This window comes from Cherax quadricarinatus, chromosome 5, assembly GCF_038502225.1.
Source record: "Cherax quadricarinatus isolate ZL_2023a chromosome 5, ASM3850222v1, whole genome shotgun sequence".
Classification (NCBI taxonomy): domain Eukaryota; kingdom Metazoa; phylum Arthropoda; class Malacostraca; order Decapoda; family Parastacidae; genus Cherax; species Cherax quadricarinatus.
The window spans coordinates 195,001-209,410 of NC_091296.1; the positions used below are offsets into that span (position 1 = coordinate 195,001).

The following is a 14,410-nucleotide window of genomic DNA, read 5'->3' on the forward strand; positions in this document are numbered from 1 at the left end:
TCAGGGCCCCTAATTCCGGAGGGGTTCCAGAAAAGACTACCCACATTGCTTAAAATTTTTCGGTCTACTGTATGAGAAGGGCTTTTAAATAATAATAATAATAATAATAATAATAATAATAATAATAATAATAATGCGTAATTCAATACAATAATTAAAATAAACATTAAAAGGTTATTAATTAAAGTATCATGTAGGCGGCTAGCCGTGAAAGAACAAAAAAACTTCAAATTAGGGATGTTTTATTAAATAAAAAAAAACAATTGTGGTGATCTGTGGCGGAACAATCTTACTGAAGATAACAGTGGTTATCCAGACCTGGTTGCTGGTTGCAAAGGGGCCCCGGTAACAGTTCAAGCTTCAGGGCCTCAAAAATGTAGGTCCGCCACTGACTGTAGTGCCTAAGAAAATGAACAGTGCGATTCGAGAATGGGTTGGGCACGAGGATTAATATCCGAGAGGATGAAGCAGATACTTGGGTTTCAAGTTCCAGGGAGTAAGATTATTATAACCAAAAAGAAGCGCCAAACATACAGAGTAAGATAATATATATGAGAATAATAGTACAATAACTGTGGCATTTTGCGGAGCACTTTGACCATTTATGTAAGGTGAATATCGTCTATTTATATTAAAAACATGCGCTAAACCTGTACGAGCCATACAGCTGGGGACGCTATAAACAAGGTCACGTTAAGCAGAATTTACCAATGGTGATGTTCCGACCCATACGAGTTTTAGAGCTTTCTTGTGTATAATAATTAATAGCAACAAGAACATTTAGTGACCCATGATAACCCTAAAAAAAAAAACACTGTCTAGCTTCTTATCATTAGGGTCCCTTGATTCTCTTATGTACCACAACAGTCAACTAACACCCAGGTATGTACTTACTGCTAGGGGAACGGGCAACAGGTTTAAGAAACCTACCCAACGTTTTCACTTGTGTCAGGGTCGAGTACAGGACTTTCAAAATGAGAGCAAAAGGCGCTACCATTTGAACCAGGAGCAGCAGCAACACCACCACCAACAGCGGCAGCACCAGCAGCAGTAACACCACCACCAACAGCGGCAGCACCAGCAGCAGTAACACCACCACCACCAACAGCGGCAGCACCAGCAGCAGTAACACCACCACCAACAGCGGCAGCAGCAGCAGTAACACCACCACCAACAACGGCAGCCGCAGCAGTAGCACCACCACCACCACCAACAGCGGCACCACCAGCAGCAGTAACACCACCACCACCAACAGCGGCAGCACCAGCAGCAGTAACACCATCACCACCACCAACAGCGGCAGCAGCAGTAACACCACCACCAACAGCGGCACCACCAGCAGCAGTAACACCACCAACAGCGGCAGCAGCAGCAGTAACACCACCACCACCACCAACAGCGGCAGCAGTAACACCACCACCAACAGCGGCAGCAGCAGCAGTAACACCACCACCACCATCAACAGCGGCAGCAGCAGCAGTAACACCACCACCACCAACAGCGGCAGCAGCAACACCACCACCGCCACCACCACCAACAGCGGCAGCAGCAGTAACACCACCACCACCACCAACAGCGGCACCACCAGCAACAGTAACACCACCACCAACAGCGGCACCACCAGCAGCAGTAACACCACCACCAACAGTGGCAGCAGCAGCAGTAACCACCACCACCACCAACAGCGGCACCACCACCAGCAGTAACACCACCAACAGCGGCAGCAGCAGCAATAACACCACCACCACCACCAACAGCGGCAGCAGTAACACCACCACCAACAGCGGCAGCAGCAGCAGCAGTAACACCACCACCACCAACAGCGGCAGCAGCAGCAGCACCACCACCACCACCACCAACAGCGGCAGCAGTAACACCACCACCGCCACCACCACCAACAGCGGCAGCAGCAGTAACACCACCACCCCCACCAACAGCGGCACCACCAGCAACAGTAACACCACCACCAACAGCGGCACCACCAGCAGCAGTAACACCACCACCAACAGCGGCAGCAGCAGCAGTAACCACCACCAACAGCGGCAGCAGTAACACCACCATCAACAGCGGCAGCAGCAGCAGCAGCAGTAACACCACCACCACCAACAGCGGCACCACCAGCAACAGTAACACCACCATCACCACCAACAGCGACACCACCAGCAGCAGTAACACCACCAACAACAACAGCAGCAGCAGCAGCAGCAAATGATGATCATGAGAACATGGGTCAAAAAATTACCGGAAGACATGTAGAAATGATCAAATGCAAATTGTATCAGTTCCTGCAGAAAGCGCCAGATCAGTCAGGCTGTGGCAGGTTTACGGGCCATGGACAGCAACAACCTGGTTGATCAGTAGGTGAAGAAGGAAGTTCTAATTCAGGCCTGACAGGGGAAACTAGCCTCTGATATGCTACCGATAGAGTCAAGCAGTTCGGATTCAAGGTCACCAAACAGCGTCACGCTGAGTAAATTAAAAAGGTCGCCCCAGTGTTGAACCATACACCCGCCCCCTCTACATCCACCCACACTGCCTCACCCATACGCCCACACCCCCTCTCCCCAGGCTCACTCCCCACACATGCACCCCCGCCCGCCCACCCACACGCCACCCACACCTAAAGGTCAAAACAACTTATGGATCGATAACGCTTGGCTCCCGGGAAAGACAAGGGAAGGGGGGAAAACTGGCAGAGAGCGGGAATGATGAGAGGAAGAGGAGAGGACAGGGAAAGAGATGTACGGAAAGAAGGGAGAGGAGGAAAGGGAGATATATAAGAGGGAGAAAGTGGAGAGGGAAGATGAGAAAGTGGAGAGGAAAGAGGAGAAAAGGGGTAAAGGAAGAGGAAGAAAAGGTGAGAGATGAAAGAAGAAGGGTGAGAGAAAAGGAAAGGGTGATGAGGGAAAGGATATGGAGAGGTGGAAGGGTTAGAGAAGAGAAAGGAATGGGGAGGACAGCGGGGTAAAAAAGAAAAGGAGGGAGAGGGAAGAAAGTTGAAGGGGAGGGTGGTGCTGGGGGTGAGGTGACAAGGAAGGAAGGAGGTAGGGAAGGAGAGTGCATTATAGAGAGATGCTGGAGAAATTCAACCTGACGACCTTGGAGGAGAGGAGGACACAGACACACGACTATGGTACACAAAATTGTAAAAAAGATTCGACAAGTGAAGACAGGTGAAAATTAATGTAAAGGCCAAGTCACAGGTGTATTACAAAGTACTGCTTTAGTCTCAGTATAGCAGAAAAATGTACTAAGTTGGAAAATTATGAGGGCAAACTCCATACAAAGTTTCAGGAGTAGGTATGACAGGGCCCATGATGCTATATATGAGCAAACCTAATTGCAGTCCATTATGAGGTAGGACAAATACTGTATGACACTCGAACCCTGCAATTACAACCAGGAGAGTACAGTTAGGCTAGTACAGCTCAGTGATAACATGCTTATTTTATATCCTACAAAAAGTTCCGGCAGTAAGTCTGTGCTCTCGATACAGGTACAGTATTCCTATTACACTGGCATACAGCATTTGCAGTGTAGTGTCAGGCGAAACTGCACATAATAGAGAAGGAAATGGGAGTATAATATACTGTCTTGGAAGTAATTACAGGCTGAGCGCCTGTGAGCCGGGGGACCCAAGATGAAGCACTGTGGGGTGATGCATGCATCTATACACCCACAGCGTTCAGCGCACAACTGAAAGGTCCCAAGTTCAGTTCTTAGGCAAGGCCAGATGTACTAGTATACTGTATATATGTCAGCGAAAGCCTCCTTACAACTGCTGCCTCCGTTCACATAGCAATAAATACAGTACCTGGTGTTACTCGAGTTTTGTGTCACAACCTGAAAAAAAATTTCAAATGCACTTTCAAATAATACTAGTAATACTGTACATATATGTAAGACAGCCCAAGTATTTTTCTACTCCAGTAACTACAAACAGTTAATCACAAATTAATAGTCTCTTGATGTACACAGTTCCAGAGATTTGTTAGCAAACTAATCCCTGAGATTAAAGATTTGAACTATGAGAACAGACTTGAAGAATTTAGTCACTTAATGCTGGTGTGATGAATTTTTTAGAAAAGCTGGAAGATTCACCACATAAAAGATTTTTTTTTTGTGAACACATCAGCCGTTTCCCACCAAGGTAGGGTGGCCCGAAAAAAGAAAAACTTTCACCATCATTCACTCCATCACTGCCTTGCCAGAGGTGCACTTACATTACAGTTATACAACTGCAATATTAACATCCATCCTTCAGAGTGGAGGCACTGCACTTCCCATCTCCAGGACTCAAGTCCAGCCTGCCAGTTTCCCTGAATCCCTTCATAAATATTACCCTGCTCACACTCCAACAGCACATCAAGTCTCAAAAAACATTTGTCTCCATTCATTCCTAACACGCTCATGCATGCTTGCTCGAAGTCCAAGCCCCTAGCACACAAAACTTCCTTTACCCCCTCCCTCCAACCTTTCCCAGGCCGATCTCTACCCTGCCTTCCCTCCACTACAGACTTACATACTCTCGAAGTCATTCTATTTTGTTCCATCATCTCCACATGTCCGAACCACCTCAACAACCCCTCCTCAGCCCTCTGGATAATAGTTTTGGTAATCCCGTACCTCCTCCTAATTTCCAAACTATGAACTCCCACAAATTGCCCTCAGACATGACATCACTGCGTCCAGCCTTCTCCTTGTTGCAACATTCACCACTCATGCTTCACACCCATATAATAGCATTGGTATAACTATACTCTCATACATTCCCCTCTTTGCCTCCAAAGATAAGGTTCTTTGTCTCCACAGACTCCTCAGTGCACCACTCACCCTTTTCCCCTCATCAATTCTATGATTCACCTCGTCTTTCAAAGACCTATCTGCTGACACGTCCACTCCTAAATATCTGAATACATTCACCTCCTCCATACTCTCTCCCTCCAGTCTGATATCCAATCTTTCGTTACCTAATTTTTTTGTTATCCTCATCACCTTACTCTTTCCTATATTCACTTTTAATTTTCTTCTTTTACATACCCTACCAAACTCATCTACCAACCTCTGCAGCTTCTCTTCAGAATCTCCCAAAATCAGTGTCGTCAGAAGAGCAACTGTGACAACTCTCACTTTGTTAGATTCTGTATCTTTTAACCCCAAACCTCTTGCCAACACCCGAGCATTCACTTCTCTTTCAACCCCATCTATAAATATATTAAACCAACATGGTGACATCACACATCCTTGTCTAAGGCCTATATTTACTGGGAAATAATCTCCCTCTCTCCTACATACTCTAGCCTGAAGCTCACTATCCTTGTAAAAACTCTTCACGGCTTTGAATAACCTACCTCCTATTCCATACATTTGCAACATCTGCCACATTGCCCCCCTATCCACCCTGTCATATGCCTTTTCTAAATCCATAAATGCCACAAAAACCTCTTTATCCTTATCTAAATACTGTTCACCTATATGTTTCACTGTAAACACTTGGTCTACACCCCCCCCCCCCACTCTTCCTAAAGCCTCCTTGTTCATCTGCTATCCTACTCTTCGTCTTACTCTTAATTCTTTCCATAATAACTACCATATACTTTAGCAAGTATGTACATACATACTCAACAGACTTATTCCCCTATTTTTTATTTACATTATTAGATATAATAGCTCGAAAAAATCATAACATGGTTGTAAAACAACTCAGGAAATGGGCAGGACACGCAACCCAGACCTGAAACTGGGGAAAATGGTTTGAATTTTCGCTGATTTCAGTTTTCAACAATCTCTCTAGAACAGATTAATGGTGAAAAGGGACGGTCCACTTTATTACAATATACAGTACACTACTGTATAAACATTTAAAAATATACTAAAAATGTTATAAATGGTCCAAAGGTGACATTAAAACAATATCAAAGATGGCTGACACAAACCCACTGCCATTATAGTATGCTCCCTGCTTAGCAATGAATTTGTTTACCAACATGTTCTTAGGAACAGAACTCCATCGTTAAGTGAGGAGAGGCTGTATTATATTATGATTACTGTATATTGTATTCATTGGGAAGCACTAAATCTGTATGAATCACATGAATCATACAACCCCAAGGAAAGATTGAGTATAATTCTAAGTCACTGGATCAAGAGCCCTTCACTGACATCAAGCACCCCCTTGAAGTGCAAGCAGTTATATAATATAACGAGTTAAAGAAATTACAGCCTGGCAATAAGTATGATAATGTTAACAATACTTTATAGCTATCAAGATATATGCATTTATTAAAAAAACTTATGCAAAAAACATAATAAAAGTGAACTCTCGCTAAGATTACCAATTTAAAATACAATTTTCATGGCAAGTACCTACAGAAATTAAATTATGTAAAGTACAATTTAATGGGAACAAAGTCATATCAAATTTGACACCTGGTGCTATGCTAACCATCAATGCCGTACTGCACAATATTAGGACAAATGGATTAGTGTCAGATTACACAATATGATTATTATTATTATTTTCATTTGGAAACACTAAATCTTTTAGGGTCATATAGCACTTAAGGTTACAAAAAGTACTGTAATCAGGTTTGATTCAAGGAAGGTAACATTAGCTCCAATTCCTCAGGTAAAGAGCCCTTCATAAGGACCAAGGGACTTCCTTGAAGGGTGAAAGTATATACATATGTAACTTACTTGTCCTGCAGGTTAGACGTAAAATAATCACTAGCTATAAACATGTACCTATGTCGTGGAGAGAAACTTGACACTGTATTTACAGATTAGTGAAAAAACAAAACATTTTTTGTATGTGAAATTAAGCTGTAAATATATCAACCTTGCAATTAAAATAGATGCCATAACTAACCTTCCCCGGCATTTAGCTTCGTATAACACAGCACTGAGCATAGATATCTAAATATATAATTATACTGAAGTTATTTATATAAATAAATAGGGATACACTTAAGAGAATCTTGTAAATACAGAATTATTTCACCAGTCATGATCATGTTACCAATCAACCATTTGCACAATGTCATTATTCTCTACACTGTCAATAAAAACCACATCTAGTGAATTTATAATTTATATTCCTTGATCGTATGCATTAAATATTATCATCATGGGGAAGTCCTAAACCCATATGGGTCATGGGGAAGAGGAGGTATTCTTGCTTGATGAATAAGACACGTGTGCATCACTTGGGTATCATTACTGATGAACCGTTTCACCTGCATGTATTGCACATGTTGTATGTATCCCTTATTTATCAACTTGGTGATATTTTGTACAATCAGTAACATAAATGTGCTTCCTCTTTTTTTTTAGGTCATTCTTCCTCATTGGGAGATGTCAAGCATTAAAAAAAAAAAAATACTAGTCTGACAAAGCAATACTATGGTCTCTTAGTACAGGGGAAAGCCTTATGTAACTCCTTTGCTAAACAACTGGGTAGCATGACCTACTTGCACTAATGGGCCATGCTCACCTGTGATCCTACTTCTAGCTGCTGCACCTCACTTCTGCTCCAGTACACAGAGTCTGGCTGCATGCCTATGCTTCAGACTTGAGGGACAGACCACTTTCTACCATGGGTAGAACTGCTTATATACTGCTGCCAGTGTTGCATTTGTCTGTATTCAACTGAAGAAGCCTGCATAACCTGGAGGGTGTCCGGGGGTCAATGCCCCGCAGCCAGGTCCATGACTAGGCTTTCTATAATGTATGTCAATAATGTCAACTTTACTGGCATCAATTTTCTTTTATTCTATACAGACCCCAATGGAAATAAGTCACTTTGTCTGACTTTTTTGGGCTATCCTAGGTAATATATAATATATATATACAGTAGACCCCCAGTTCACGATATTAATCCATTCCTGAGAGCTCATCGTAAACCAAAATTATCGGAAAGCGAGTCAATTTTCCCCATAAGAAATAATGGAAATCAAATTAATCCGTGCAAGACACCCAAAAGTATGAAAAAAAAAACTTTTACCACATGAAATATTAAGTTTAATGCAATAGAATAATTACAATAACAATAATAACAATAGAATAAACACAATAGAATAATTGACACTTACCTTCAATGAAGATCTGGTGATGATTGATGGGATGGGAAGAGGGAAGAGTGTCGAAGTTTTTAATGCTTAGAAGGGGAATCCCCCTCCATTAGGACTTGAGGTACGAAGTCCTTTTCTGGGGTTACTTCCCTTCTTTTAATGCCACTAGGACCAGGTTGAGAGTCACTGGACCTCTGTCGCACAACAAATCTGTCCATAGAGCTCTGTACCTCCCATTCCTTTATGATATGTCTAAAATGGGCCACAACATTGTCATTGTAATAGTCACCAGCACGGCTTGCAATAGCTGTGTTAGGGTGATTTTCATCAAAAAAGGTTTGCACTTCAAGCCACTTTGCACACATTTCCTTAATTTCAATAGTCATTAGCACCCTTAGTCTCGATGGGTTGGCACTAGAAGCTTTCTTGAGGCCCATGGTGACTTATTTTGCAGAAAAAAGCACCAAAAACAGTGATAATATGGATAACATAGAATGCACCGAATGTATCCTTAGATGCGCGCACACTGGCTGGCTTGTAAACACTGGACACGTCTCATACGAATTGTATCGCATACTGGGTTTTGTAACGGGAACCGAGGCAAATTTTCTGCAATATAATGCATCGGTTACCGGATTTATCGGATACCGATAGCATCGCAAACCAGGGGTCCACTGTATATATATATATATATATATATATATACAGTGGACCCCCGCATACCGTACGCATCGCATACCGTACAATCCGCATACCGGACGCTTTGATCGCTAAAATTTTGCCTCGCATACCGCCCAAAAACCCGCTCACCGCCCTTCGTCCGAGACGCGTCCAATGTGCGGCCTGAGCCAGCCTCATATGTTCCGCCAGTGGCATTGTTTACCAGCCAGCCTCCGCGGTAACATCCAAGCATACAATCGGAATATTTCGTATTATTACAGTGTTTTCGGTGCTTTATCTGGAAAATAAGTGACCATGGGCCCCAAGAAAGCTTCTAGTTCCAACCCTACAGCAATAAGGGTGAGAATTCCAATAGAGATGAAGAAAGAGATCATTGATAAGTATGAAAGTGGAGTGCGTGTCGCCGACCTGGTCAGGTTGTACAAGAAACCCAAATCAACCATCTCTACTATTGTGGGCAACAGAAAGGCAATCAAGGAAGCTGTTCTTGCCAAAGGTTTAACTGTGTTTTCGAAACAGAGATCGCAAGTGATGGAAGATGTTGAGAGACTCTTATTGGTGTGGATAAATGAAAAACAGCTAGCAGGAGATAGCGTCTCTCAAGCGATCATAAGCGAAAAGGCTAGGAAGTTGCATGAGGATTTAATTAAAAAAATGCCTGCAACTAGTGATGATGTGAGTGAATTTAAGGCCAGCAAAGGTTGGTTTGAGAGATTTAAGAAGCGTAGTGGCATACATAGTGTGATAAGGCATGGTGAGGCTGCCAGTTCGGACCACAAAGCAGCTGAAAAATATGTGCAGGAATTCAAGGAGTACATAGAAACTGAAGGACTGAAACCTGAACAAGTGTTTAATTGTGATGAAACAGGCCTGTTTTGGAAGAAAATGCCAAGCAGGACCTACATTACTCAGGAGGAAAAGGCACTCCCAGGACATAAGCCTATGAAAGACAGGCTTACTTTGTTGATGTGTTCCAATGCTACTGGTGATTGCAAAGTGAAGCCTTTATTAGTGTATCACTCTGAAACTCCCAGACCGTTCAGGCAAAAGAATGTTCTCAAGGAGAATTTGTGTGTGCTGTGGAGGGCAAACAGTAAGGCATGGGTCACTAGGGACTTTTTCTATGACTGGTTACACCATGCATTTGCCCCCAATGTGAAAGATTACCTAACTGAAAAGAAATTAGAACTTAAGTGCCTCCTGGTGTTAGACAATGCCCCTGGTCATCCTACAGACGTGGTAGAGCGACTTTATGGGGACATGAAATTCATTAAGGTGAAGTTTTTGCCTCCTAATACCACTCCTCTCCTGCAGCCCATGGACCAGCAGGTTATTGCAAACTTCAAAAAACTGTACACAAAAGCTCTGTTTGAAAGGTGCTTTGTAGTGACCTCAGAAACTCAACTGACTCTAAGAGACTTTTGGAGAGATCACTTTAATATCCTCAATTGTGTAAACCTTATAGGTAAGGCTTGGGAGGGAGTGACTAAGAAGACCTTGAACTCTGCTTGGAAGAAACTGTGGCCAGAATGTGTAGACAAAAGGGATTTTGAAGGGTTTGAGGCTAACCCTGAGAGGATTATGCCAGTTGAGGAATCCATTGTGGCATTGGGAAAGTCCTTAGGGTTGGAGGTTAGTGGGGATGATGTGGAAGAGTTGGTGGAGGAGGACAATGAAGAACTAACCACTGATGAGCTGATAGATCAACTTCAAGAGCAAGAGGCCAGACCTGAGGAAACTGCTTCAGAGGAGGGGAGAGAGAAATTGAAGAAGTTGCCTACTACAAAGATTAAGGAAATCTGTGCAAAGTGGCTTGAAGTGCAAACCTTCATGGATGAAAATCACCCTCACACAGCTATTGCAAGCCGTGTTGGCAACCTGTACACTGACAATGTTGTGAAACACTTTAGGGAAGTCATAAAGGAACGAGAGGTACAGGCCACTATGGACAGATATGTTGTGCGAAAGAAGTCCAGTGACTCTGAAGCTGGTCCTAGTGGCATTAAAAGAAGAAGGGAAGTAACCCCAGAAAAGGACTCGACTCCTCAAGTCTTAATGGAAGGGGATTCCCCTTCTAAATACTAACACTCTCTCTCCCCTCCTCCCATCCCATCAATCATCACCATATCTTCAATAAAAGTAAGTGTCATGTAATTGTGCATGCCTTTTTCAGTTTGTGTGTATTAAAATTAACATTTCATGTGGTAAAAAAATTTTTTCATACTTTTGGGTGTCTTGCACGGATTAATTTTATTTCCATTATTTCTTATGGGGAAAATTCATTCGCATACCGAACATTTCGCATAACAACCAGCCCTCTTGCACGGATTAAGGTCGCTATGCGGGGGTCCACTGTATATATATATATATATATATATATATATATATATATATATATATATATATATATATATATATATATATATATATATATATATATATATATATATATTATATTATAATGTGTGTAACTGCATTTATGTATACATGTACCTAAATAAATATATTCCCCACTCACTATAAGCTAAATGCAAAAATATATTAAGATAAGTAATGTGTACTGTATATGCAATTTTTTAGGCCTAGCTATATTGCTCACTTAATATATGATAGTGTAAATGTGCTATCAGGCTTTTATATGCATGTGAAAGTGAAAAAGAGTATGTTTCATTTTACAGTGATTTTTGCTTTACAATAGTAGCTGTAAAACAAAAATCTGATACAGCAAAAATCTGGTATAGCAAAAATCTGGTATAGCAAAAATCTGGTATAGCAAAAATCTGGTACAACAAAAATCTGGTACAGCAAAAATCGTGTACCATCATTTGATAGGACTTTGTAAGAATAAAGTTATCAATTTATCATTATTTATAAAAGAGGCGGAATGTTTCAATAATAAAGATACACAAGTGTGACAAACATGCCTTACCCACCAACTTGTTGGTATTGTATACCACTGGTACTAAGACAATCAGGCTTGATCCGAGGAGGGAGAATAGTCGCTCTAATGCCTTGGATCAAGAGACCTTCACCTGCATCAACTACTCAGATAAATAAAAGGTGCGTCAATATCTGACACACGTCCCGAGTTTCCTCTCACAATATACTTGCCAATATCCCAGCCACAGCTGCTTCCTACAACAATCTAGGAAGAACAACAGTCACAAATGCGAGGATAATTGGCCAAGTACTCACCAACAGGCATGGTTAGGCGGGTTTTCTATCACCTTTCTCAACACACACCACAAACGTCAGTCGGCCATGTTTACAAGGCTGAGTCTCGTCGCTTAGTTACCGTTACCACACTACACTTGTCAGAGAAAATGTAACTCCAGCAGGAGTAACTGGGGTAGGAGGAGAAGGAGTAGCTGGGGCAGGAGGAGGAGTAGTAGCTGGGGCAGGAGGAAGAGTAGTAGCTGGGGAAGGAGGGAGATGAATAACTGGGACAGGAGTAAGAGCAGGAGAAGTAGCTGAAGCAGGAGGAGGAGTAGTAGCTGGGGTAGGAGTACGACACCAAAACCAAACGTGGTGTAATTATAGGCTTCTTCCTACGTGCACTCAGAATCTGCAGCAATGAGTTCCTTGAGGAAGAATGCACTATAATTGAACAAGTATTTTCTAAACTCCACTATCCTCGTCACTTCATCAGAGACTGCAGACGGCGGGCATTAAACATCTTCAACACACCCAGAGAAGACACTGCCGAGAAGAGATACATAGTCCTCCCAACCAACTCCATTGCCAAACATGTTTCCAACATCTTTGCCAAAACATCATTCCAAGTATCTACCTCCACAACCACGACCATCAAGGACATCACCAGTAGTAGACAGGACAAACCTCCATCCTCTGCAGGGGTATACATAATCCCTTGTAATGACTGCAACAAATTATATGTGGGCGAAACATCAAGAGACCTCCAAACACGTATTTCAGAACACCAATATGCAAGCAGGACTGACGATACAAGGAATGCCTGTGTACAACATCGCAATTCACACAACCATTTAATTAACTACAGAAACTCAAGACTTATAGCCACAGAAGACAACACTCAATACAGAAGAATCCTGGAATCATCGCTCATCTCTACAACCAACAATTTCAACCAGAACAATGGCTTCTATAACATAGCTGAACCACTCGCCAAGAAACTTCTTCATCGCTATCCCACATAAGAACATAGAACACTGCAGAAGGTCTACTCACAACTTGTCCAATACCCCTGCCAAGCTACCCAAGACTCTATAACCCCACCCGGTAGATCATCAGATGCAGCATTCTCCACCTGACCTCAACATTCTGAACATGACTATAAATACTCTCGTACCTTCCAACCCCAGGTAGATCCGTGTGTGACTTGAAAAAGCCCACTGTGTGGGTGAAACGTTGTCAATAAAGGATCACATTATACTGCATTTGTGTTTATATTTCCATTGTGTCGGTATTTTATACCATTTATTTCCATTGGGACAGGAGTAAGAAGAGAAGGAGTAGTAGTAGCAGCAGCTGGGACAGGAGTAAGAAGAGAAGGAGTAGTAGCAGCAGCTGGAACAGGAGTAAGAAGAGAAGGAGTAGTAGCAGCAGCTGGAACAGGAGTAAGAAGAGAAGGAGTAATAGTAGCAGCAGCTGGGACAGGAGTAAGAAGAGAAGTAGTAGTAGCAGCAGCTGGGACAGGAGTAAGAAGAGAAGTAGTAGTAGCAGCAGTTGGGGCAGGAGTAAGAAGAGAAGGAGTAGTAGCAGCAGCTGGGACAGGAGTAAGAAGAGAAGGAGTAGTAGCAGCAGCTGAGACAGGAGTAAGAAGAGAAGGAGTAGTAGCAGCAGCTGGGACAGGAGTAAGAAGAGAAGGAGTAGTAGCAGCAGCTGGAACAGGAGTAAGAAGAGAAGGAGTAGTAGCAGCAGCTGGGACAGGAGTAAGAAGAGAAGGAGTAGTAGCAGCAGCTGGGACAGCAGTAAGAAGAGAATTCAATTCAATTCAAGTTTATTCTCTATAAGGGTTACAATGTGAGGTTTACAGGTTTTGGGTATTGTGTGGTTTACATGTAATAAAATACTAATTACAGAGGGGGCCACTAGGACACCTAGCATGGCTAGGCGTTTCGGGCAGACTTAGATTAATTCTTAACATTAAATCCTTACAGATTATGGTATTAAGGCTAAGTGACTACATCATAATTTGTGAGTTTAGCAATGTGAATGCTTTTGTTTTGGCACAATACAAAGTGTCTATATTGGAGTATCATAGGCAAACTTATGACTAGTTAGGATTTATTATTTTAAGATTAAGATTAGTATTTCTGGGTTTATAGTCAGTGGGTGAGTGAGTGTAATTGTGAACCACCAGGTGGTTATCATGTAGTTAGTTGTCGGGGTGGATCAGGGAGATAAGATGTTTTCTAACTGTAGTTTTGAAAGTGATGAATGTGTCTGCAGTTCTAGAGTTTTCAGTTAGGGTGTTCCAGATTTTAGGTCCTTTGAAATACTTTGAATTTTTGTAAAGGTTTAGTCGAGCACGGGGAATGTCATAGAGATGTTTGTGTCTGGTGTTATGCCTGTGGATCCTGTCACAACTATCAAGAAAGCGTTTTAGGTCAAGGTTAATATTGGAATTTAAGGTCCTGTAGATACAGATTCCACAATAGTAAGTGTGGATGTTCTGA

The 14,410-nt window shown here is 42.3% G+C and overlaps 1 protein-coding gene across 4 annotated transcripts in view; it reads right to left on the reverse strand.

Annotated features, from left to right (window-relative positions):
* Positions 1–12,057, reverse strand: part of stmA (Protein EFR3 homolog stmA) — a 93,009-nt gene extending 80,952 nt beyond the window's left edge. Inside the window, exon 1 of one of the 4 annotated variants that reach the window (XM_053771347.2) lies at positions 11,946–12,057. In XM_053771347.2, coding sequence (XP_053627322.1) covers positions 11,946–11,955 — 10 coding nt within the window. In that variant the 5' untranslated portion in view covers positions 11,956–12,057. Of the gene's footprint in view, positions 1–930; positions 1,013–11,945 lie in introns of those variants that run through there. The other 3 variants (XM_053771343.2, XM_070098704.1, XM_053771345.2) reach the window with 3 other exon arrangements.
* Between the last annotated feature and the right edge of the window lie 2,353 nt (positions 12,058–14,410).